Genomic DNA, 26948 nt, shown 5'->3' with positions numbered 1-26948 from the left:
GAGGAGGAGGAGGAGGACAGGAGAGGAGGAGGAGGAGAGGAGAGGAGGAGGAGAAGAAGAAGAGGAGGAGGAGAGGAGAGGAGGAGGAGGAGAAGAAGAAGAAGAAGAGGAGGAGGAGAGGAGAGGAGAGGAGAGGAGAGGAGGAGAAGAAGAAGAAGAAGAGGAGGAGGAGGAGGAGGAGGAGGAGGAGGAGGCGGAGGAGTTTGGATTTATATCCCCCCTTTCTCTCCTACAGGAGACTCAAAGGGGCTTACAATCTCCTTGCCCTTCCCCCCTCACAACAAACACCCTGTGAGGTGGGTGGGGCTGAGAGAGCTCCGAGAAACTGTGACTAGCCCAAGGTCACCCAGCTGGCGTGTGTGGGAGTGCACGGGCTAATCTGAATTCCCCGGAGAAGCCTCCACAGCTCAGGCGGCAGAGCTGGGAATCAAACCCGGTCCCTCCAGATTAGATACACGAGCTCTTAACCTCCTACGCCACTGCTGCTCCAAAGGTAAAGAATATCACTTTATAAATAAGATCCCATTAAAGGACCATTAAAAGGTCAAGGCCATTTTCTCCAGGTTTGTTGGTAACCCTATTTGTAGCACGTAGATATGAAACAACAACAACAGTTGAATTTGTGGGGTAGAAAAAGTTCTGCGCTTAGTTTAGAGAATGTTCGTTTCGGTTAAGCTGCATAGAAATCAGAGTCGTTGCTGGTGTGGGGTTTTTAAATACATTGCTCCACTGAATCCCCCCCCCCCCTTTAAGGAAAAATACAAATTGCAAAATTTTGACATAAGAACCTCAGTTTCAATAATGCTCTCAGAATGACCAGATTTCTGGTTCTAAAAAATCGCTGGCAAGTCTGTCCCCAAAGTGGTGAAGTTCCAATTTTTTCCCCCTTCTACAAGATTGTTGGCCATTCTACAAAAGGCACCGATACACTCATGCCCCCACCCCCTGATATTTACAATCCCAAATACGCCGTGAAAACAAGATGTGGGCCCCACACGGAGCGGCTGTGTTGTCTTTTCTGTGGTGGGCCACGCATGATGCAGTTCTGGCGGTATCAGCTCACATTCTGTGTCAAAAGAAGAAAAGGATCAAAATGAAATGTTCCGATGGATGAGAAGATTAAATATGGAGAAAAAAAACAACCCAACACAGAGAGGATTATCTTTCTATTTAAAACCATAATAACTGGACGAATAGGAAACCCACTTTGAAAACTGACCTTAGCAATTAGCAACATTAAAGACCGTGTCGGTGCAGGTGGGCGGTTCGTTTTCGGAAGTTAAAAAACATATAGTTTATTTTGTTCCCGTGATTGATTTTGTTTCACTCGCTTTTGCAAGGATGGGCTGGCGCTTTAATCCCCGTCTGATTACGGAGTTCCTTGAATGGCACTGTTGCCCAGCCGTGAGATGATTGCTTGCAACCTATGATAAGAGATCGGGCATATTAATGCGGTGATAGAAGTAATACGGGAGCTGACATACCGCCTGAGTCTGGATAGCAGCTGGCAAGTCCTTTTCACGTTGCTTGCTGACAGCGAAAAAGGACCGTGCTTAACTGCACCCTCCCCCTGTGATACCCATATCTGAGCAGTTTGAAAAAGGGAAAACAATAAACAAGATGGTTCATGGAGAAGAGAAAAAGAAGAAGAGTTTGGATTTATATCCCCCCTTTCTCTCCTGCAGGAGACTCAAAGGGGCTTACAATCTCCTTGCCCTGGCAGTGGCATAGTGGCTAAGAGCAGGTGCACTCTGATCTGGAGGAACCAGGTTTGATTCCCAGCTCTGCCGCTTGAGTTGTGGAGGCTTATCTGGGGAATTCAGATTAGCCTGTGCACTCCCACACACACCAGCTGGGTGACCTTGGGCTAGTCACAGCTTCTTGGAGCTCTCTCAGCCCCACCTACCTCACAGGGTGTTTGTTGTGAGGGGGGAAGGGCAAGGAGATTGTAAGCCCCTTTGAGTCTCCTATAGGAGAGAAAGGGGGGGATATAAACCAGCTGTTCTTCTTCTTTCTTCTTCTTCTTCTTCTTCTTCTTCTTCTTCTTCTTCTTCTTCTTCTTCTTCTTCTTCTTCTTCTTCTTCTTCTTCTTCTTCTTCTTCTTCTTCTTCTTCTTTATAAGGCTCATTCCGCACATGCAGAATAATGCACGTTCAAACTGCTTTCAGTTCTCTTTGAAGCTGTGCGGAATAGCGAAATCCACTTGCAAACAGTTGTGAAAGTGGTTTGAAAATGCATTATTTTGCGTGCGCCTAAGAAACACGAGATCTCATTGCATGTTAGAAAGCACTTAGGTTTGCTAGCAGACAACACCACAGCTTTGCATCAGACGCATGATGCGAGTTTTGTGCCCACAGATAAATGCCAGTCCTATTCTGCTTGTGGCCCCAGTAGGCAGGGAGAAAGACCTTTCGTCCTCCTCGCCCACATTGTTTCTGCATCTTTAAACTGCCCATCAAGCTGCAGTTGGTTCTATTGCAAAACCACCTTGCTCAAGTTCCCCCTCTGCGGGCTTAGCCTTTTGCCGAAGGAACAGCGCTTTGAATTGTTTTTCAAAGGGACCGGCAGTTCATAAATGTTAAGTAAAACATTTATGCCAATTTTATGCACTTACCGATTTCTATCTAATTGTCTTTTTTTCATCTGGTGAGTAAGAGAAAGGCTTTATTTTTGACCTTGCGCAGCCATAGCTAATGCAGAATCCCTGAAGACATCATAATGCATCAGCTTCAGATGGGCGAAGAGATATGCTACTGTGTTTGTGCCTGTTTGGTCTTATTACATACATAAGAACAAGCCAGGTGGATCAGACCAGAGTCCATCTAGTCCAGCTCTCTGCTACTCGCAGTGGCCCACCAAGTGCCTTTGGGAGCTCACATGCAGGAGGTGAAAGCAATGGCCTTCTGTGGCTGTTGCTCCCGAGCAGCTGGTCTGTTAAGGCATTTGCAATCTCAGATCAAAGAGGATCGAGATTGGTAGCCATAAATCGACTTCTCCATAAATCTGTCCAAGCTCCTTTTAAAGCTATCCAGGTGAGCGGCCATCACCACCTCCTGTGGCAGCATCTTCCAAACACCAATCACACGTTGCGTGAAGAAGTGTTTCCTTTCATTAGTCCTAATTCTTCCCCCCAGCATTTTCAATGAATGCCCCCTGGTTCTAGTATTGTGAGAAAGAGAGAACAATTTCTCTCTGTCAACATTTTCTACCCCATGCATAATTTTGTAGACTTCAATCATATCCCCCCTCAGACATCTCCTCTCCAAACTAAAGAGTCCCAAACGCTGCAGCCTCTCCTCATAGGGAAGGTGCTTATTAGTCCTAATTCTTCCCCCCAGCATTTTCAATGAATGCCCCCTGGTTCTAGTATTGTGAGAAAGAGAGAAAAATTTCTCTCTGTCAACATTTTCTACCCCATGCATAATTTTGTAGACTTCAATCATATCCCCCCTCAGCCGCCTCCTCTCCAAACTAAAGAGTCCAAAACGCTGCAGCCTCTCCTCATAGGGAAGGTGCTCCAGTCCCTCAATCATCCTCGTTGCCCTTCTCTGCACTTTTTCTATCTCCTCAATATCCTTTTTGAGATGTGGTGACCAGAACTGGACACAGTACTCTAAGTGCGGTCGCACCACGGCTTTATATAAGGGCATGACAATCCTTGCAGTTTTATTATTAATTCCTTTCCTAATGATCCCCTGCATAGAGTTTACGACGCCACTTACAGGGTCACCCAAGTTGCCAGGAATGCGCTGAATCATAAAGGATCAACGCAGGAGCATTAGGGATGGGGGCAAAGAGGGACATGTCCTCACCTGCTTCAATCATATCCCCCCTCAGACATCTCCTCTCCAAACTAAAGAGTCCCAAACGCTGCAGCCTCTCCTCATAGGGAAGGTGCTCCAGTCCCTCAATCATCCTTGTTGCCCTTCTCTGCACTTTTTCTATCTCCTCAATATCCTTTTTGAGATGCGGCGACCATTAAGAAGTCTTACTCCTGCAGTCCTAGGGAGGGGATCTGTGGACAAATACAGGAACAAGGAAACCTGAATGACAATTTAACTGACGGCCAGAGCAGACACTAGTCTGGATGTACCCTCGGAAGAACATCTGAATGGGTTTCTAATGGAGGAATCGTCTGGCTGTTGTGTTCTCGTTCTGTTAACAATCATTAGAAGGCCGGTGCGTAGTCACGCCTTGTACCTAGGAACATCCATGAGAATTTCCCCTTCAGGGATTCCATTTTATTGATTCTTATTGTGGCGTGCTGGGTAGCAGCTTCACAACAGTTTTGCAGCACAAGTCAGCAAGAGACAGACAATTTCCACATGTTATCATAAGAACATAAGAACATAAGAACATAAGAACAAGCTAGCTGGATCAGACCAGAGTCCATCTAGTCCAGCTCTCTGCTACTCGCAGTGGCCCACCAGGTGCCTTTGGGAGCTCACCTGCAGGAGGTGAAAGCAATGGCCTTCTGCGGCTGTTGCTCCCGAGCAGCTGGTCTGTTAAGGCATTTGCAATCTCAGATCAAAGAGGATCAAGATTGGTAGCCATAAATCGACTTCTCCTCCATAAATCTGTCCAAGCCCCTTTTAAAGCTATCCAGGTGAGTGGCCATCACCACCTCCTGTGGCAGCATATTCCAAACACCAATCACATCGCTATGGAAGAAGCTAAGTTTCCTTTGTTAGTCCTAATTCTTCCCCCCAGCATTTTCAATGAATGCCCCCTGGTTCTAGTATTGTGAGAGAGAGAGAAAAAATTCTCTCTGTCAACATTTTCTACCCCATGCATAATTTTATAGACTTCAATCATATCCCCCCTCAGCCGCCTCCTCTCCAAACTAAAGAGTCCAAAACGCTGCAGCCTCTCCTCATAGGGAAGGTGCTCCAGTCCCCTGCCAACTTCATCCTCGCTGCTCTTCTTAATGCACTTTTTTTCTATCTCCTCAGTATCCTTTTTGGGAGATGCGTGCTACCATTAAGAAGTCGCATCTCTGCAGTCCTGGGAGGGACTCTGTGGACAACATACAGGAACAAGGAAACCTTGGAATGACGTAATTTAATCTGACGGCCAGATCTACATAGCAGACACTAGTCAAGATGTACCCTCGAAGAACATCTGAAATGGGTTTCTTAATGGAGGAATCGCCTGGCTGTTGTGTTCTCGCTCTGTTAACAATCATTAGCGTCAATGTGCTGTGAGTCACGCCTTTGTACCTAGGGAACATCCATGAGAATTTCCCTTCAGGGATCTCCATTTTTATTGATTCTTATTGTGGCTGCTGGGTAGCAGCTTTCACAACAAGTTTTTGCAGCACAAGTCAGCAAGAGATATGACAATTTGGCATGTTATCATAAGAACATAAGAACATACAGAACATAAGAACAAGCTAGCTGATCAGACCAGAAAGTCCATCTAGTCCAGCTCTCTGCTACTCCTCGCTAGTGGCCCACCAGGTGCCTTTTGGGAGCTCACCTGCAGGAGGTGAAAGCAATGGCCTTCAAGTGCTGTTGCCCCAGCAGCTGGTCTGTTAAGGCATTTGCAATCTCAGATCAAAGAGGATCAAGATTGGTAGCCATAAATCGACTTCTCCTCCATAAATCTGTCCAAGCCCCTTTTAAAGCTATCCAGGTGAATGGGTTTCTAATGGAGGAATCGTCCGGCTGTTGTGTTCTCGTTCTGTTAACAATCATTAGAAGGCCGGTGCGTAGTCACGCCTTGTACCTAGGAACATCCTTGAGAATTTCCCCTTCAGGGATTCCATTTTATTGATTCTTATTGTGGCGTGCTGGGTAGCAGCTTCACAACAGTTTTGCAGCACAAGTCAGCAAGAGACAGACAATTTCCACATGTTATCATAAGAACATAAGAACATAAGAACATAAGAACAAGCTAGCTGGATCAGACCAGAGTCCATCTAGTCCAGCTCTCTGCTACTCGCAGTGGCCCACCAGGTGCCTTTGGGAGCTCACCTGCAGGAGGTGAAAGCAATGGCCTTCTGCGGCTGTTGCTCCCGAGCAGCTGGTCTGTTAAGGCATTTGCAATCTCAGATCAAAGAGGATCAAGATTGGTAGCCATAAATCGACTTCTCCTCCATAAATCTGTCCAAGCCCCTTTTAAAGCTATCCAGGTGAATGGGTTTCTAATGGAGGAATCGTCCGGCTGTTGTGTTCTCGTTCTGTTAACAATCATTAGAAGGCTGGTGCGTAGTCACGCCTTGTACCTAGGAACATCCTTTAGAATTTCCCCTTCAGGGATTCCATTTTATTGATTCTTATTGTGGCGTGCTTGGTAGCAGCTTCACAACAGTTTTGCAGCACAAGTCAGCAAGAGACAGACAACTTCCACATGTTATCGGTTTGCTTATTTTTCAGATAAAGGATTCCAGAGAAGCTAGGCCTGCAAAGTTTCTGCGTTCCAAAATAGAGACCACCGTACAGTTGTTCGAACAGTTTAAATCTAAGGGAAACCTCCAACGGTTTCATGCAAAGCACTCGCAGCTAGCTCGACTGCCCGTTTGACCATGTGACCTGACCTATTGAGAGCTGTTGTCACTTCTGGCAGGGACGTCCATTTCCTCCCTGTCCCCCACCACACGTACTGCCTCAGCAAGCAGGGACATTGGGCTGCCCGTCAGAGGGCTTCTTGCAAAGCTGGAGACCTTGTATATGTAGTGGACTCCCAGGAACAATATGAGGGCAAGTCTGAGGTTTGCACCTGGAGTGGGAAAGCGCTGAAAACGGCCACCACCCTGTTCTATTAGTAGGAATTGTCTGCTGGATCCAAGCCCATGGGGGCAAGTTGTATTTTGTTTCCAAAGTAGTTCAGCTGCCTCCAAAGTATTAAAAAAACAGGATGTTCGCAACTGTCAAGATTTAAGAACTTCTTCCTGCAAAGTTCATAAATATTATTATTATTATTATTATTATTATTATTATTATTATTATTATTATTATTATTATTATTATTATTATTATTATTATTATTATTATTATTATTATTATTATTATTATTATTAATTGCCCTCCCCCGGAGGGCTCAGGGCGGTGAACAAAACATGGATAGAGCACAATAAATTCAGGGACTAAAATCAGTTAAATACCAGTTAATTTGGCTCTATATAAATAAACCCCACCCCATTAAAACGCAGCATACTAGAACAAATACTAGAAACCCCACGCAGCATACTAGAACAAATACTAGAAACCCCACCCCATTAAAACGCAGCAAACTAGAACAAATACTAGAACAAAAACCAGACTTCTGCACCACGCAAAGTTTGGTGCCATTCCGAAACTTGAACCTAGTATTTTGAAATCTGAATTTCTGAAGAAAAAAAACAACAGCCCAGCATCCTAATCCTAGGCTTCTGAGGCTCAGGTGACAAGTTTAGAGATTAGGGCACTGAACTCTGGATGTGTGACTCAAAATCCTAACATCCACACTCCTCTCCCCTGTGGGAAATGTATCTAAAATACAGAAATTAAAATGTGGGTTTGTTGTTTCCTTCCTGACTTTTAGGCTCAGAATTTTAATTTGCGTTCCATATCCGAACTGGAACATACAATATAAAAACCAGTTATACACAAATACACACAACCCACACGTACACATTTCTACCTTGGCACGTAGTCTTGGAACAAATCTGCTACACATTTTTTTAAAAACCTTACTCAAAAGTTCTGCATAATATCAAATGAACCTAAATACACATATATGATTAGCAAATTAGCAATACCTTATTAGCTACGTATTACATCCATAGAATGAATCACTCGCCGTTACCACCTTATCATCAGCCTCAAAGTTTTTATCCCACCTGTCTAACCAAGGCAGTTACCAAAACATACTAATTAATATCTCATTTCAAAAGCCATTAAAATCACCATGCAAATGAATCATTAAAACAAGTGAAAACCAGAGTTTAAAATAAGTACAATATATATATATTAGAAAAACAGTTAAACAGCGGTTCTCAACCTGTGGGTCGCGACCCCTTTGGGGGTCGAACGACCCTTTCACAGGGGTCGCCTAAGACTCTCTGCATCAGTGTTCTCCATCTCTAAAGTGGGTATATGTTAGGGTTGGGGGCAGAGGTGGGATCCAGCAGGTTCTCACAGGTTCCCGAGAGTAGGTTACTAATTATTTGTGAGTGCCGAGAGGGGGTTACTAATGGGTGATTTTGCCACGTGATTTTGGCCTTAGTTACGCCCCTCCTCTCAGCAGTAGCGCGCAGAACTTGAAGCAGTCTAGCAGGAGGTGCACTGGCGTGCGTGGCAGCCTGTGCCTGCGTGCATTTGTTTCCCACCCAAGTTGACGGCGCAGCTGGCCGCGTCACTTGCCACAGCCCCGCCTGCTAGAATGCTCCCACTCCCCGTGCAATGCCAGGCCATGCCCCCCTGGCCATTGCCCTCTAGCCAGCCCCATGGGCGCTACGCCACATTTTGAATCCCACCACCATGGGAACCTGTTACTAAAATTTTTGGATTCCACCACTGGTTGGGGGTCACCACAACATGAGGAATTGTATTAAAGGGTCGCGGCATAAGGAAAGTTGAGAACCACTGGTCTGCCTAGAGTTCCTCATCAGGTCCCAATGCTTAAAAAATTGATCCTTAGTTTTTTCATCCCCATCCACAGAATCGTCAGCTAAAATTACATTGATTGTAACAGATGAGAGTATCATCCAATAAGAATGTGTCTACATATAGAGGAGGAATTTTGGCTGGCCATACTGAATCCCCCTTTCTTGCGTTGACATTTCTACTAGTGTTTCGCTTGAACAGGGCCTTCCAAATTTGTCCGGAATGAGGCCAGAGGCAAAATTTTGCAGGCACCTCACCAATGTCTTGCATTAACGGCTGGGACTTTGGAAGATTGAGAGGAGGGGAGTTTTAGGTTGCTGTCTCTGTGATTAAGTTTTCGTATCCGTGGGAAACTTCTGGCTGCTGACCTTTCCTATCTTTGTCTGTCGTCCTCGGACCGTTTGTCTTCCTAGGTTTGAAGACCATCGTCGGTGCCCTCATCCAGTCCGTTAGGAAACTCGCAGACGTGATGATCTTGACGGTTTTCTGCTTGAGTGTTTTCGCCCTCATTGGCCTTCAGCTCTTCATGGGGAACTTGAGACACAAATGTGTCAGGAACTATACTGAGTTTAACAGCACCAATGGCACCTTCGTTTCAGATCACAAGATCTGGCAAACCTTGAATGACTTTCTCAGTGATAAAGGTAAACAGATCTCCACTCCACATTTTTTTCATATGCTGCCCCTTGAATATATGAATATTGGAGAATTTAAACAACCATACGCAAGGTTGTGAGTTTCGGCTGAGAAATCCCTACGGTTTTCAAGTGAAAATGTAAAAGGTAAGTGATGTTTTAATGTTTGAAAAACTGGAAAGGCAGGTGGCTAAAATTGCTTTCTTTCAGCTTTCTGTAGCACACAGGTAAGCCTTTTTTTGTAGCTCACCTAGCCACACTGAGGCTAGACTACTTCAATGGCAGCTACATGGGGCTGCCCTTGAAAACACCCTGGAAATTTCAGTGGGTGGAAAATATAACCACTCAGGCTCATTCTGCACATGCAGAATAATGCACTTTCAAACTGCTTTCAGTGCTCTTTGAAGCAGTGTGGAATAGCAAAATCCACTTGCAAACAGTTGTGGTGGTTTGAAAACACATTATTTTGCCTGTGCGGGCCTCAGTTTCTAACTGGAGCAAACCCCTATGCAGATATTATGCTGATTCCAGGAATGCTACCTGGGTTACTTAGTTGCTGAGTTTTGAACAAGATGTGGGGATTCACATACTCAAAGGACCATCTATCCCCATATGAACACTTAGAGCTAATTTCTTGATCAAGGCCTTTTGTCTATTTCCTTTTGCAACCTCATTACACCTCATTACACTACTTGGGCTGAGCTTTCTCAGAAGTAGCCTCTACATTGCAGAATGGTATCCTCTAATTTAAGTTACATGGAACTCTTTAAGGGTTGTTCAGTTAGTAGCTTTGCTGTATATTTTCAGATGGTGGCAGGTTATTTAAAAATGGCATAGATTTGTGCTGTTGGGGTTTTTTTTAAGCTATCACTGTGCCTTTCATGGGAGAAAGGCAGGCTATAAATATATTTATGTATTTATTGGTTCCACTGGTTTTACAGACCGCCCTTCGCTGGCAGCTCAGGGCAGCTTCCAGCAGATTGAATAAATAGATCAAGCAAAACATATACAGGTTGTTGTGGGATTTCCAGGCTGTGTGGCCGTGGTCTGGTGGATCTTGTTCCTAACATTTCACCTGCATCTGTGGCTGGCCTCTTCAGCAGCAGTGGCGTAGGAGGTTAAGAGCTCATGTATCTAATCTTGAGGAACCAGGTTTGATTCCCAGCTCTGCCGCCTGAGCTGTGGAGGCTTATCTGAGGAATTCAGGTTCGTCTGTGCACTCCCACACACGCCAGCTGGGTGACCTTGGTCTAGTCACAGCTTCTCGGAGCTCTCTCAGCCCCACCTACCTCACAGGGTGTTTGTTGTGAGGGGGGAAGGGCAAGGAGATTGTCAGCCCCTTTGAGTCTCCTGCAGGAGAGAAAGGGGGGATATAAATCCAAAACTCCTCCTCCTCATAAGAACATAAGAACTAGCCTGCTGGATCAGACCAGAGTCCATCTAGTCCAGCACTCTGCTACTCGCAGTGGCCCACCAGGTGCCTTTGGGAGCTCACGTGCAGGATGTGAAAGCAATGGCCTTCTTCAGAGGTGTATCACAGAAAGAAGTGTGTTACACACTGTGTCCAGTTCTGGGCTTGGGGAGGCAGAAGCCAGCCTACAGGGAGGCCGGGAAGGGGGTGGGGCTCGGTGGCAGGTGACTGGGACGCACGCTGTTTTGTCATGTGGGGCAGCGCCTGCCCCCCACCTGACAAAACAACGTGTGCCCATGGACATGGGATACCCCTTGTCCCCATTAGCAATACGCCACTGCCTAGGTAGGCCAAAGGTCTGACTCCCTTTGAGGAAGCTTCATAGGTCTGTGTGTGCACTGATCATATGTCCCTCATATTTCGTATAAAATTCCAGCTCCTGAGTTACTCCCCTGGACCCTTATGAAATTACCACACAGTAAATAAGAATCAAACAGGGATACCTCCTCCCATCTTGGGTCTGCAAACTCAACCAAAGATATTCATTCTCTGTCCACGAGACCTGTGTGCCTTCTTCTGTCAGAGAGCAAGGTCACTGGGCGTGGGGGAGGGAAGGGAGGCAGTTGTGCATTTTCTGTATTGTGCAAGGGGTTCCTGCGTTTTGTTGGTCTTTCCAGCTCCGTTTTTGTGCAACGATTTCCCAATAATGAGACCAACAGGGGGCTTTGCAATAGTCCACGCACAAGGGAGAAACAGGTTTTCCCCAAAGTGCCAATCAGATTCAAATAAAACCCAGCATTTTTAAAAAGGAAAACCTGTTCCTTCCTTGTCTACATAATATTGAGCAGCAGTGGTGTAGGAGGTTAAGACTCGTGTATCTAATCTGGAGGAACCGGGTTTGATTCCCAGCTCTGCCGCCTGAGCTGTGGAGGCTTATCTGGGGAATTCAGATTAGCCTGTACACTCCCACACACGCCAGCTGGGTGACCTTGGTCTAGTCACAGCTTCTCGGAGCTCTCTCAGCCCCACCTACCTCACAGGGTGTTTGTTGTGAGGGGGGAAGGGCAAGGAGATTGTAAGCCCCTTTGAGTCTCCTGCAGGAGAGAAAGGGGGGATATAAATCCAAACTCCTCCTCCTCCTCCTCCATCTCTTCTTCTTCTTCTTCTTCTTCTTCTTCTTCTTCTTCTTCTTCTTCTTCTTCTTCTTCTTCTTCTTCTTCATATTAATAATATTTAATATTATTTAATATAAATATCCAACTGTCAACAGGACTCCAATGCAAAGATATTTTTTCTCCGTCAAGTCACATGAATCAACTTGCCCTGTCTAGAGTGCTGGTTCTGTGTTTTGTTTTGTAGTCCTAGTTTTTTGCTCCTGACTTGGTGCGAGGCATTTGATGCTCAAGTTATGAACTGTAGAGAGTTGGATGAAAGGTTAATAGCCACCATGCAAAATCACCCATTGTCAAGCTGCATCTGGTGAATTTGGCCGCTGTTGTTAGACGTGCTACTGTGCTTGGCAGATCGGAGGGGGAAAATACGTCTTTATCTTGTGCTGTGGCTCAGCCATTCATGGGAAATGAAAGATCTGACCGGCCAAGCTAGCTGTTCCAAACCCTTTGAATGCAACTTCTAGGGATGCTATTTAGGGATGCCATTTAGGGAGGCCAAACTCTAGGTGGGACCAGAATTGCAGCACATCTCCAGACTACAGAGATCAGTTCCCCCGGAGAAAAGGGATGCTTTGAAGGGTGGGATCTGTGCAGTGGTGGGATCCAAAAATTTTAGTAACAGGTTCCCTTGGTGGTGGGATTCAAACTGTGGCGTAGCGCCAATGGGGCTGGGCGGGGCACGACGGGGGCGTGGCTGGGCATTCCAGGGGCGGGGCATTAATATTTTCTCTGTTACTGTAAAAAACTCTTACTGTAAAAAAAAAGTTCCTAATTTCCAGCTGGTATCTTTCTGCCCATAATTTAAACTCATTATAGCAAGTCCTATCGTCTACTGCCCACAGAAACAACTACTTCTCCTCCGATTGACTGCCTGTCAAATACTTAATACTTTCAAATACTTAATTTTGTTTCTAGAAATCAAAAGAAGGATGCTTTCCTTAAACAAGGAACTTTACCATATTTCGAAAACATGTTTTTACAACAGCCCAACAGGGAGAATTATCCCATTTTCTACCTTCGCTAACCAGCCACATAGGAAACAACAGGACTTTATGATTTTTGGACCTAATGGAATTTGTAACGGAAAAGCAGACCTGATTAGTAACCCCCTCTCGGCACGCACAAATAATTAGTAACCCACTCTCGGGAACTGGTGAGAACCTGCTGGATCCTACCTCTGGATCTGTGGCATTATACCCTACTGAGGTCTGTGGCCTCCCCAGCCTCTATCCCCAAAGCTCTAGGTCACAGGTGTCAAACTTGCGGCCCTCCAGTTGTTCATGAACTACAGTTCCCATCAGCCCTTGCCAGTATAGCCAATGTTCATGTTGGGAGGGACTGATGGGAATTGTAGTTCCATGAACATCTGGAGGGCCGCGAGTTTGACACCCCTGCCTAGGTATTTCCCAGCCTCTATCTGACAATACCACCCCACATTCCTTGCCAATGTCCAGCATGGACTTGGCAACCCTATAGCCGTTTGACAAGGTGGCGACTTCTGTCTGGCCCACTGGAAGTTTTTGGAGAAGAAATTATTGTTTGATTGCCAAGTGCTAATGACTTGTATCCACTGACACATCAACGTGGTGGCTCCATATTGAGCTTCAGCTTTCGAAGTGGTGGCTCCATATTGAAAAAAAATCTTCTCCTTGGGTTTCTCATGGGAGTCTCTTCATATGCTTACCGCCACGGAAATTTACCATCATCTAAAGATCAGACTGTACGACCAGGAATACCAATTTCTCCTGAGTGCTGCACAAAGCTGCTGTTCCCCTCTATACTTTGGGATCACACCCCCGAAATCTAGCCCTGCTGTATACTTAGAACAGTTTGTTAATTATAAGTACAGATGAGTCATGACAAGAGCAAGGTGCAACTCATTCCCCTCTGTCTATCTTCAAGGTCGTTTCCTTAACATCCCACAAAAGTGAGTGTTGTTGTCGGTACTGTCCCAACGCTGTAGACTCAATCCCTCATATCCTGCTTTACTGTTCGGGGTATAATGATATTAGAACCGATCTGGGAGCTTTACTACCTCTAGGATTTATGTTTCTCTCAGTCAAACTAAAAACGTCTAAGCTATTGAACAGCCCTCATGTAGAAATTTCTGATGTAGTTGCTACATTTTTAATCCATGTTCTACATGATATGTAACAATGATCCTGTTTTTGTAATTGGAATGTATGGCACTTCTGGTTTATGCCCAATGAAGGTTTTTGGATTGGATTGGACGCATCATCAACACTCCCACAGTACATTCCACTGATACAAGAGGGAATCATGCAATTTCCCCCCGGCCCCCCTTCCTCACTGCCCCTTCTCAAACCATAAGGCTTCTTAACCACATTGGTCCCTTGAACCGAGGCATATACTTATCAGGGGTTGGTTTAAAGCAGGAGTCCCCCATCGTTTTTGAGCCTGCGGGCACTTTTGGAGACAGCGTGGTGGAAACGGCCACAAAATGGCTGCCCTAGGAGATGGAGCCAGGCTCAAAATGGCTGCCACAGCTTCCCTTCAACCATGCAGTGAAGATCCTTGGCAGCTGGGGACCCCTGGATTAAAGGGTAGAGCAGGAGATGCAGGAAAACTGTTTGCTCCTTCTGGTAGCAGCTTGTTGGGAACCAGCCAATGTTATTTGAGAGCTATGCAGCTGCTGATCTGGTTGTTAGCGCTTCAGAAGGCTTAGCTGGTAGTCCAAAGTCTTCCTGCAGCTACAAGATCGTTTTTCTTAAGCCTTCTTTTATGCCGTCCACCATAGGCATATCTGTCGTGATTTAATGAAATAAAGGCCGATCATTAGCTTAAGCACCCAGAAACCACAAGCAAACGTGAGGATCTTTGTTCCAACCACATCGTAAAGTATTGTCGAAGGCTTTCACGGCCAGAATCAACTCGCAGTTGTGGGTTTCCCAGGCTGTGTGGCTACGGTTGGGTAGTTTTAGCTCCTAACGCAGTGATGGCGAACCTTTTCGAGACCGAGTGCCCAAATTGCAACCCAAAAACCCACTTATTTATCACAAAGTGCCAACACGGCAATTTAACCTGAATAACTGAGGTTTTAGTTTAGAAAAAACAGTTGACTCCGAGGTGTGTGTTACTCGGGAGTAAGCTTGGTGGTAGTCGGTGGTTTTGCTTTGAAGCAACTGTCAACTCTTCCAACGGGTGAATCATGATCCTAGAGGAGGGTTTACTTAGAAGCAAGCTCCATTGCCAGCAACCGAGCTTACTCTCAGGTAAAGGATCACACTTTAGTTCTTCGCATGAAAATCAGTGGGCTTAATAGCGCTTAACAGGGTTACCTGCACTGTTTCTCCAAAACTAGGACTTTGGTTTAATGCTAATAATTGAGCCCAGTGGCTCAGGCCAGCCTAGATGTGTGTGGCGGGAACGACTCTGTGCGTGCCCACAGAGAGGGCTCTGAGTGCCACTCTGGCACCCGTGCCATAGGTTTGCCACCACTGTCCTAACGTTTAACTCCTAACCCGCAGCCATAGATGCAGGTGGAACGTCAGGAGCCAAAACCAACAGACCACAGCCACGCAGCCCCGAAAATCCGCAGCAGCAAAGCACATACAGCTGCTGCCCCCTTCCCAGCCCCAGACATTTTTGCTATGTACCAGGGCTGCTTATCTAGAGACTTTCCGAGCAACAGGACTGCACTGTTGCAGCCTGGGACAACCAAACAAATAAACACAGCAAGGAAAGACGCATGCCTGGGCAGGCATCTTGTGGAAGGATAAAAAAATCAAATTAACAGATGAAGGCCTGTTGCATTCTGCCACAAAGCCAGACTGAGCAGGAAAGAGCTCAGAGAAATAGTGCGACAGGCAGAGAAGTCTGGCATCGTCATCATCGGAGGTGGAGCGTTTGCCAGAGCCAAGGGCCCTAGTGGGGCCCACGGCCACTTACCCACCTGCCCCCCACTTGTCTGCATGTTCTTCCCTATCTGTTTTCCTGAACTGCTCCTCCATCTGTGTTCCCAGTTGCCCAATGTCATGTGAGAAGGGCACGCGAGTGGCTAATGTGGGGAGCAACCAGTGGTGGGATCCAAAAATTTTAGTAACAGGTTCCCATGGTGGTGGGATTCAAACTGTGGCGTAGCGCCAGTGGGGCTGGGCGGGGCATGACAGGGGCGTGGCCAGGCATTCTGGGGGTGTGGCATTCCTGGGCGGGGCTGTGGCAAGGACGCAGCCGCTGCACCGGTCCTTGGGCGGGAAACGAATGCACACAGGCGCAGGCTGCCACACACGCCGGTGCACCTCCTGCTAGACTGCTTCAAGTTCTGCGCGCTACTGCTGAGAGGAGGGACGTAACTAAAGCCAAAATCACGTGGCAAAATCACCCATTAGTCACCCCCTCTTGGCACACACAAATAATTAGTAACCCACTCTCGGGAACCTGTGAGAACCTGCTGGATCCCACCTCTGACTGCAACCCAGGGAAGAAGAGAAAAGTTGGTCTTTACGCCCCATCTTTCTCTACCTTTTACAGAGACCTCTACCTTTTAAGCAAAGCGGCTTACAATTATCTTCCCATCCCTTCCCCTCCCCACAGCAAACATCTGGGGAGGTAGATGGGGCTGGAGACAGTTCTGTGAGAACTGTGACTGATCCAAGGTCACACCGTAGGCTTCTTTTAGAAAAGTATGGAATCGAACCTGGAGCAGCAGTGGTGTAGGAGGTTAAGAGCTCGTGTATCGAATCTGGAGGAACCGCGTTTGATTCCCAGCTCGGCCGCCTGAGCTGTGGAGGCTTATCTGGGGAATTCAGATTAGCCTGTACACTCCCACACACGCCAGCTGGGTGACCTTGGGCTAGTCACAGCTTCTCGGAGCTCTCTCAGCCCCACCTTCCTCACAGGGTGTTTGTTGTGAGGGGTGAAGGGCAAGGAGATTGTAAGCTCCTTTGAGTTTCCTGCAGGAGAGAAAGGGGGGATATAAATCCAAATTCTTCTTCTTCTCCAAATCAGAGTCCACTGCTCAAGTGGGAGAGTGAAGAAACAAATCTGGTTCTCCAGGTTAGAGTCCACCACTTGTTTGAAGGAGTGGAAAATCAAACCAGTTTTCCAGATTAGTGTTAATTAAACCAGATTTTCTACCACTTTTGACCACTACACCTCACTCTAGGGCCCCTTCTGCACACGCAAAATAATGCATTTTCAAACCACTTTCACAACTGTTTGCAAGTGGATTTTGCTATTCTGCACAGCTCCAAAGAGCACTGAAAGCTGTTTGAAAGTGCATTATTCTGCATGTGCAGAATGAGCCTAGGAGAACTAGGTTTGATTCCCCATTCTTCCACGTGAGTAGTAGACTCTAATCTATTGAACTGGGGTTTCCCCCCTTGCTTCTCCTCAAGAGGTCTACTGGGTGACCTTGGCTAGTCACAGTTCTCTCAGCTTTGTGTAATGGTTAAGAGGGGAGGACCCGGTTTGATTCCCCGTTCCTCTGCATGAAGCCTGCTGGGTGACGTTGGGCCAGTCACAGTTCTCTCAGAACTTTCTCAGCCCCACCTATCTCACAGGGTGTCTGTTGGGGGAAGAGAAAGGGGAGGAGTCTGTAAGACATTTTGAGATTCTTTACAGTTGAGAAAAGCAGGATATAAATCCAAACTCTCAGTCCTACTGACCTCACAAGGTGTCTGTCGTGGGGAGTGGGAGAAAGGAAGGTAATTGTAGGCTGCTTTGAAACTCTTCAAAGGTAGAATAAAGTGTGGTATAAAAACCAGCTCTTCTTCTTCTTCTTCTTCTTCTTCTTCTTCTTCTTCTTCTTCTTCTTCTTCTTCTTCTTCTTCTTCTTCTTCTTCTTCTTCTTCTTCTTCTTCTTCTTCTTCTTCTTCTTCTTCTTCTTCTTCTTCTTCTTCTTCTTCTTCTTCTTCTTCTTCTTCTTCTTCTTCTTCTATATGTGCTGAAGGTATGGTATGGAGAACATTTGCATGATGCACAATCTGACCCTGACCTTGGGACATACATAGAACGGCCAGGCCTCCCAGCGATTGCCTACACTGCTGGTTGTTACGAGCAGTGGAAATGAGATTTCTCTATCACAATATTGCGGAGGCTTTGTAATCACCCAGTGCCGAGGGGTTTAGACGAGGCAGTGGTGACAGAATCTGTGGCCATGATTGACCGAGCCGATAATATCAAAGAGAAATCTGACAGGCAGAAGGATCTGGGGTACCATTGCCTGAGCTGTGGACCTCAAGCAAGAAAGGGAGAGCAGGAAAAAGGAAGGCCAAGGCTTGACAAGGCATCAGATCAGACCAAGAGAAGTTGAGGACCTTACAAAATGAGAGTTAAGCAATCGGAGGTCCAAGGGCATGAGATGAAAGGGAGAAGAAAAACCTCAAGGCACAGTGGGCAGAACAGAGAGCAGTCTGTGGCCAGGACTGGAGCGGCAGAAGTGAGGAATTTCATTCTTCAAAATAACCAACCAGGTTTTGGACTGCAGGCCACTGGGGTTTTCTTAGAGTGACCAGGTTTAAGAACATAAGAACTAGCCTGCTGGATCAGACCAGAGTCCATCTAGTCCAGCACTCTGCCACTCGCGGTGGCCCACCAGGTGCCTTTGGGAGCTCACGTGCAGGATGTGAAAGCAAGGCCCTTCTGCGGCTGCTGCTCCCGAGCACCTGGTCTGCTAAGGCATTTGCAATCTCAGATCAAGGAGGATCAAGATTGGTAGCCATAGATCAACTTCTCCTCCATAAATCTGTCCAAGCCCCTTTTAAAGTTATCCAGGTTAGTGGCCATCACCACCTCCTGCGGCAGCATATTCCAAACACCAATCACACGTTGTGTGAAGAAGTGTTTCCTTTTATTAGTCCTAATTCTTCCCCCCAGCATTTTCAATGAATGCCCCCTGGTTCTAGTATTGTGAGTAAGAGAGAAAAATTTCTCTCTGTCAACATTTTCTATCCCATGCATAATTTTATAGACTTCAATCATATCCCCCCTCAGACGTCTCCTCTCCAAACTAAAGAGTCCTAAACGCTGCAGCCTCTCCTCATAAGGAAGGTGCTCCAATCCTTCAATCATCCTCGTTGCCCTTCTCTGCACTTTTTCTATCTCTTCGATATCCTTTTTGAGATGTGGTGACCAGAACTGAACACAGTACTCCAAGTGCGGTCGCACCACGGCTTTATATAATATATAGGTTTCTTGCTATAGTGGGAGATGTTCTGTTTCTCTGGGCTTCTGCAGAGATAAAGAGAACCCCCAGCATTTTGGCAATGTTGTAACTTAATTTCCGGTTACATATCCCAAAGTGATGTCATGGCTTAACAGTGATGCTCTAGGAATCCCCCAAATCTCTATGGTTTAACATAACAGGAAGTGGCACCATCACATAATTCCCTACAATTTCATCTGTTTCCTGCCCCCAGAAGCTCCCCGGGTTGCCTGCAGACAGCCGTCAACCCTCGTCTCTCTTCATGCATTTTGCAAACATTTGTGATTTGTTGTTACTGTGTTATTGCGATGCTGCTGCGCATCGAATACGAGGGCCAAATATGAACGGCTATGCAGGCAACTTAATCAGTTTGTACATATAACGTAGAGATGAATGACTTAACGTTGTTTGAGAGGTATTGATCACGCTGCATAATAAGATTCCACATTTCATTTGCTCGAAGATTGATGTTGTGAAAGCATGTAAAGTGAGGATTAAGGATGGTGAATTCGATCAAACCAGAACTGGATTAAGTGAAGGCCTGTCGCCGTTCATTAGGAAGTGGCTTTTTGGTTGTAATTCAAGGGAAATATAAAGAGAGAGGTACATTTGCCCAGGAGATCACAGGCGGCTATGGGAAAATTTTTTATAATGCAGCGGTGTAGCCACAAAGCATATAACTCAGAGCCCAATTGTGTGTCCAGATACATCAATTGCTGTAGCCCAGGGGGCCCCAAACTACGGCCCGGGGGCCAAATGTGACCCCCTGAAGGCAATTATCCGGCCCGCCAGGCATGGCGGCGATGGCTCCATTCATGTGCAGTGGGGGCTCGAGGGAGAGGAGGAACCGGCCCCAACGGCTGTTGATTGCAGTTACATGATGGCACCCCCAAATCTCCATGAATTATCTGACCCAGAGTTGGAAACCTTACATGTGGCAACGCCTGCTCCGCCCTTCTCTCTCAGCTACTCCATGTGCTGCTCTCAGGCTTTCTGTTCCGCCTCACTCCCATTGGCATCAGCCAGGCTGGCGAATCGCTCGCTGGCTGCTAGTGAGGAAAGAACCCAGGAAGATACCTGATCCTGGGTTACATGGAATGCTTCATTGGGAAAGTTCTGCTTTTTTTTTTTACAGGGGAAGGTATTCCACAGCCTCCCCAACAATATTTGGCGCCCACCCTGTACTTGACATACTTTGGTCACTGTTCTAAAAATAGACCATGACCGAAAGGCTGAAAGGTGAAATCAAACATTTTACAATCATTTGTGCATAGGAATTTGTTCATAGTTTTTTTTAGTCCGGCCCTCCAACAGTCTGAGGGACAGTGAGTTGGCCCCCTGTTTAAAAAGTTTGGGGACCCCTGCTATAGCCTAAAGGTGAAAAATTTCCAGATAATTTTGAAAACCCTGAGGAGGAACCCCTTCCCCCATCCCAACACTGAGAGAACCATATGCAATATTTGCTTTTCTACCAAACCTGAATTTATTCCACTCCTTAAAAAACATGGAGCGCATCATTTATAAATTAGGATATAAAACTGTGCAATTTGAAGAAGAGAAGAAGAGTTTGGATTTATATCCCCCCTTTCTCTCCTGCAGGAGACTCAAAGGGGCTGACAATCTCCTTGCCCTTCCCCCCCCCCCTCACAACAAACACCCTGTGAGGTGGGTGGGGCTGAGAGAGCTCTGAGAAGCTGTGACTAGCCCAAGGTCACCCAGCTGGCGTGTGTGGGAGTGCACAGGCTAATCTGAATTCCCCGGAGAAGCCTCCACAGCTCAGGCGGCCGAGCTGGGAATCAAACGCGGTTCCTCCAGATTCGATACACGAGCTCTTAACCTCCTACGCCACTGCTGCTCCTTTTTTCCCCAAATCTGCCAAATTTATAACAGTAGAATCCTAATTAGTGCAAACTGCTGTGCTCTGCTAGATTAGTATTTGTGTCTTTAGTTTTTTGCCATCTGAGAGGTAGTGAAAAAACACCCAATTTTCTGGAGGTGCTCAGCAAGATAGTTCCTGTGGGTAGGAAAGCGCATTCTTATGCGAAGAAATGCAGGTGGTTTGGTTCAGTCTGGGGTCTGGACCAAGGAACACAGATGAGCTAGGGATTAGTTCAAGGTAGTAGCGGCTGCGAATGACTTGTGATTTTCTTACCTGGCTTTTTGTGTGCGGGGAGCTGTGGCTCGGTGGGAAAATTTCTGTTCTGCAGGCAGAGGGTCTCAGGCAGAGGCGTATCTAGGGAAAACGTGGGCTGGTGCAAAATCTGAGATTCTGCGCCCTCCCCCCGCCCCCCCCCCCCCGACCAAACAACTTTTTTTGCACCCGGTCTTGAAGTCAGTGTATGGACCCAGGGGGGAAAGAGGAGGGGTGTGACTAAATGGCCACAGCCCTGGGACATTTGACCCAGTGGTGGGATCCAAAAATTTTAGTAACAGGTTCCCTCGCCAGCCCCCCCCCCCTCAGCAAAGGGGGCAAAGGCGTACCTAGGCAAACCTGAGCCCTGGGCAAAACCTGAGTTGGATGCCCCTCCCCCATGGGCAGCCACCCCACCATGACCCCCCCCCCCAAATTTTTGCACCAGGTCATTTCTAAATCACCATCCCATTATAGAAAATGCCCCAACTCACAAATCTGAACACAGCGATGATGAAACACCCAGGTTCTTTGAGAGAGACGGGTGAGATAAAAGGTACGAAAGGCTGAGAATCCATGAATTGCAGTACCTGAAAGGGATTAACCCAGTTCAGGGAGTTACATTATTAGTCACAATTTCTATATAGAACCTTCACATTCAAAGGCAGGATGCCTCTCGGGGAGGCGAGGGCATGGAGATGGAAAAGCGGACCCCGTTAGTAACCCCCTCTCGGCACACACAAATAATTAGTAACCCACTCTCGGGAACTGGTGAGAACCTGCTGGATCCCACCTCTGATTTGACCCCATATGTCCCCCTGGGAGGTACGCCCCTGGTCTCAGGTTCAGTCCCTAAAAGGATCAGTCAGTAGGTGACGTGCAAGACCCCTGCCTGAGGTTGGAGACAGCTGCTACCAATCTGTGTTGAAAATACTGACTTCAATGAACGGAAGGCCTGGTTTGGTATTAGGAAGCTTCAGATGTGTTTTGTGTGTGTTTATTCCCACGAGGATATTATCCGGGACCATTGCCTGCCTCCCTTGGAGGTCTCCCATCCAAATACTAACCACGGCGGATCCTGCTTAGCTTCCAAAATCTGATGAAATCAGGCTAGCTGGGGCTATCCAGGCCAGGGCAGTTATACCCAGTGGTGGGATTCAGCCAGTTCACACCACTTCGGCAGAACCGGTTATTAGAATGGTACTTGAAACAACCAGTTGTTAAATGTATTGTCGAAGGCTTTCACGGCCGGAATCACTAGGGTGCTGTGTAGTTTCCGGGCTGTATGGCCATGTTCTAGCAGCATTCTCTCCTGACGTTTTGCCTGCATCTGTGGCTGGCATCTTCAGAGGATCCTCTGAAGATGCCAGCCACAGATGCAGGTGAAACGTCAGGAGAGAATGCTGCTAGAACATGGCCATACAGCCCGGAAACCACACAGCACCCAACCAGTTGTTAAATTGTTCACAATACAATACGGCAACCTTTATTAGGCATATTAAAATAGGCTCCAGAGCGTTACAGACATTTCTGAAGTACAAATCAAAAATACATTCAAAACACAGACAGATAAACTGTATCTAGCATTGGACGTTACTTAGAAAATTCTGTCACTTGTAAAAGAAATTTTGCAACTTTTTCCAAGTATTATTTTTTGTTATTTAACAAAAGCTCCACAACAGAGTTGTCAGAGTCTCTTTCAGATTTGTCTAATACCCACCCAGGAGAGAAATTCCTAATACCCACATATCTCGGACAGTCAAGTATAATGTGAGCAAGAGTCTCCACTTGGTTTTTACAGTGTGGACAGACCCGATCCTGGAGAGGGATAGATAGGTAATGGCCGATGGAAAAGTATTGCATCTGGCCCTTGTTATAATCCATCTCTGTTGGGGTTCAGTTAATAGTTCAAGATATTTGGCTATGTGCCCCTGTTCTGGTACTATTCCGACAGAAAGGGGTGAGCATGATTTATTTGCTTGGCCCAACAAGATATGGTATTCCTGTTCTAGAAGTCTACTTTTTAAGGTTTGCAGAATCTCTTGTTAAATTGTTTGAATCCCACCACTGGTTATACCCTTAAAGACTTAAAATCTAGTGAGGCAGGTAAAGGGAGTGGGGGGGGGGGGGTCCCAAAGAACTTTAGTGGCAATGTTCTAATAGCACATATGCCAATAACATTTCGAAAAGGCACGTCCCAAAGACAAAATATCAAATGCAACATAAAATCAGGACTCCGTAAATTGAAACAACAGTTGACTCAATGACGTCTGCATTGAAAAGGTTGTGCCAGTAGATTGCCTTTGAATATTCTGCTGGGGGGGGGGGGTGCATTTATAATTCAGGTCTAGGATGACAGACTGTTCTTTCCTGAGACGAAGTCTGACCGTATCCATTCGCCAACAACTCAAAACCAATGAATTATATATCTTTATAACTACGTCTGGCAACGTTCGGGTACTTGGTGGAATCTCATACGGATCAGAAAAAACCACTGTATATGGGCTTCTAAGACAGAGACTTAAGATTTTGAGCCTGCCAACCTGGCAGTGGGAAATATCTCTTGATGGAGATATTAAGGCTATACTTAGTAATAAAGTGCAGTTTAGTAGTTATGAGTCAGCCTAGATTTATGCGAAGCAAAAGGGAACAAGAAAACAGGCTGTCTGCTTCAGAGGAAGGAAGAACAGATCAATAGGGTGGAGGAATCTGGACCAATCAATCGTGGGGGGGGGAGGGGTTCCCCCAGAGGCAGCATTTTTAACAAAAACTGGGTATCCCAAACTGAACATTTGTTTGTCGAGTGGCATGTGCTTGACCCGGACACCATAATCTCCTCTCTGCCAGAACTCCCTTCCCATGAGTAAAATCTGTAGGATGAGGGATTGCTTTCCCGTTTCATATTCATACTGAACCAAGAAAACAGACTTCACATGAAGCTGCTGAATGCTGATTCAAACCTTTTGGTCCATTGAAATCAGTATTGTCTGCTCGGACTGGCAGCCGCTCTCCAGTTATAGGCTGAGGTCTTTCACATCACTTATTACCTGGTCCTTTTAACTGGATATACCAGGAATTTGGGGATCTTCTACATGCTGAGCAGATGTTGTGCAACTGAGCCACATTCCCTACCCAGCAATATGCCTTCGCCTTCCCCCAAGTAATATGTATTTGGCTATAAGATGCATATCTTCAGGGTCTTCCCTGCTTCAGCTTTCTAAGGTGAGACTATTGGTTACAGGGCTTTTTTGGTGGTGGCACCCTCCTTACAGCCAGCGTGGTGTAGTGGTTAAGAACAGGTAGATTCTAATCTGGAGAACCGGGTTTGATTCCCCACTCTTCCAACTGAGTGGCGGAGGCTTATCTGGTGAACCAGATATGTGATCCTGCACTCCTACATTCTTGCTGGGTGACCTTGGGTTAGTCACAGTTCTCTCCCAACTCTCTCAGCCCCACCTACTCACAAGGTGTCTGTTGTGGGGAGAGGAAGGGAAAAGAGCTTGTAAGCCACCTTGAGTCTCCTTACAGGAGAAAAAGATGGGGTATAAATCCAAACTCTTTCTCCTACTCTTCTTCTTTTTCTTCTTTTTCTTCTTCTTCTTCTTCTTCTTCTTCTTCTTCTTCTTCTTCTTCTTCTTCTTCTTCTTCTTCTTCTTCTTCTTCTTCTTCTTCTTCTTCTTCTTCTTCTCCTTCTTCTTCTCCTTCTTCTCCTTCTCCTCCTTCTCCTCCTTCTCCTCCTCCTCCTCCTCCTCCTCCTCCTCCTCCTCCTCCTTCTTCTCCTCCTCCTCCTCCTCCTCCTCCTCCTCCTCCTCCTCCTCCTCCTCCTCCTCCTTCTTCTTCTTCTTCTTCTTCTTCTCCTTCTCCCCAACTTCCATGCCTCAGGAGACCTGACAGTCCAGTTCAATCTTCACCTTTTTGCAAACTGATCTCAATTGTTTTGTTCCGGAGAACTTTGAGGATACTGAATATTATTTTCATTTATTGTTTGTTTGTCCTTTTGTGGCGGATCTCCTGCTGAAAATGTCAGTTGACTGGTTTTAAGGACCCGTTTTAGCAGTGTGTTTTTTTTTAAAAAAAAACTATTGTCATTTTTCAGGCCGTGGCCTGATAGTTTTTGCCGCTAAGGTTTTGCTTGCATCTATGGCTGACGTCTTCAAAGGCATGCCATGGTGAGAGGTGGCACGCCCTGAAGTAGCCAGTTGTTGACGTGGGTGAAACTTAGGAGCAAAAACTACCCAACCACGGCCATACAGCCTGGAAAACCCACAATACCCCATAGATTCTGGCTGTGAAAGCCTTCAACGATATAGTATAACGTTTAGGTTCACCTCTGTGAGGACCCTATTTGAGTGACTGATTAATGCTGGCTGATGAATAGACAGAGATCCATAAGGTAAGGGATAAGCAGTTGGAATACATTAATAACAGGTAACTGGGTTACTCTGCTGCAACAGAAATGACAAGGAGGAGTTGGTTTTGGTTTTTTTGCCTTTTTGAAGATTAACAGATTTATTGCAGCATAAGCTCTCGTGGGCTGGAGCCTACTTAATCAGATGCATAAGTCTATGTGTTCTATATATTACACTTAAAAATTACACACCCACACAAGTACATAGTATATAAATATAATGGCTTGTATCCTACAGCTGGTTTTTTAAAACATGGGCGGGAGGGGGAGTCGATTCCCTCCTCCAGCGTTATGTCTAGTTTGCTCCTTGGGGATGCCCTGAAGTCTGGCAACCATGTTGGGAGGGGCATGGTGGGGTACAGCCGGTGAGGGAGGCAGGGAAGTCCCTGCAAAATCAGCTTTGCTTGTCATTCTCATCTGATGCAGATATTGCATGCAGCCGTTCCTCACCGTTTGCGTTTTGGCTGGACACTTACAAGAAAACTACACGGGCACCGGGTCAGGCTCAAGGGGAACGACATTCCTGAAGGGCAGGGCTGGATTAAGTCTGACTGATGCCATAAACACAATCCAACCTAGTATTTTCTCACAATACTAGAACCAGGGGCATCCATTGAAAATGCTGGGGGGAAGAATTAGGACTAATAAAAGGAAACACTTCTTCACGCAACGTGCGATTGGTGTTTGGAATATGCTGCCACAGGAGGTGGTGATGGCCACTCACCTGGATAGCTTTAAAAGGGGCTTGGACAGATTTATGGAGGAGAAGTCGATCTATGGCTACCAATCCTGATCCTGTTTGATCTGAGATTGCAAATGCCTTAACAGTCCAGGTGCTCGGGAGCAACAGCCGCAGAAGGCCATTGCTTTCACATCCTGCATGTGATCTCCCAATGGCACCTGGTGGGCCACTGCCAGTAGCAGAGAGCTGGACTAGATGGACTCTGGTCTGATCCAGCTGGCTTGCTCTTATGTTCTTATGTTCTTAACCTTAGTGCCCCCGGCCCTTCCATTTGAATGATTCATAATTCAGTTTCCTTGCAGGCCAATCTGACCCCTGGAATAACAGAATGAAATGACCGTATGTTAAGTTACTCAATGTATATAGGCAATGGGAATACATGTATATATTATATATAATCCACATACGCGTAAATTTTTACTGTTTGTATAGGCCTGCAACCAATATTGGAAACCCATTTCAGGCAATCAGAGGTCTACTTGACCCTGCCTACTTTCTAAAAACACTGACCCTGTTTCCCCGAATATAAGACATCCCCTGAAAATAAGACATAGTAGAGGTTTTGCTGAAGTGCGAAATATAAGGCATCCCCCGAAAGTAAGACGTAGCAAAGTTTTTGTTTGGAAGCATGCTCGACGAACAGAACGCAGAAAAATAAGACATCCCCTGAAAATAAGACATAGCGCATCTTTGGGA

At 46.3% G+C, this 26948-nt stretch overlaps 1 protein-coding gene across 2 annotated transcripts in view; it reads left to right on the top strand.

The window, feature by feature from the left end:
- Positions 1-26948, top strand: part of LOC125440723 (sodium channel protein type 5 subunit alpha-like) — a 395791-nt gene that overhangs the window by 152189 nt on the left and 216654 nt on the right. For both annotated transcript variants that reach the window (XM_048510652.1, XM_048510653.1), the window contains exon 7: positions 9002-9232. In XM_048510652.1, coding sequence (XP_048366609.1) covers positions 9002-9232 — 231 coding nt within the window. The remainder of the gene's footprint in view (positions 1-9001; positions 9233-26948) is intronic.

Source organism: Sphaerodactylus townsendi, linkage group LG11 (genome assembly GCF_021028975.2).
Source record: "Sphaerodactylus townsendi isolate TG3544 linkage group LG11, MPM_Stown_v2.3, whole genome shotgun sequence".
In the NCBI taxonomy this organism is placed as follows: Eukaryota; Metazoa; Chordata; class Lepidosauria; order Squamata; family Sphaerodactylidae; genus Sphaerodactylus; species Sphaerodactylus townsendi.
The sequence above is the reverse complement of the archived record's forward strand: the minus strand, read 5'-3'. Positions and strand labels throughout refer to the sequence as shown.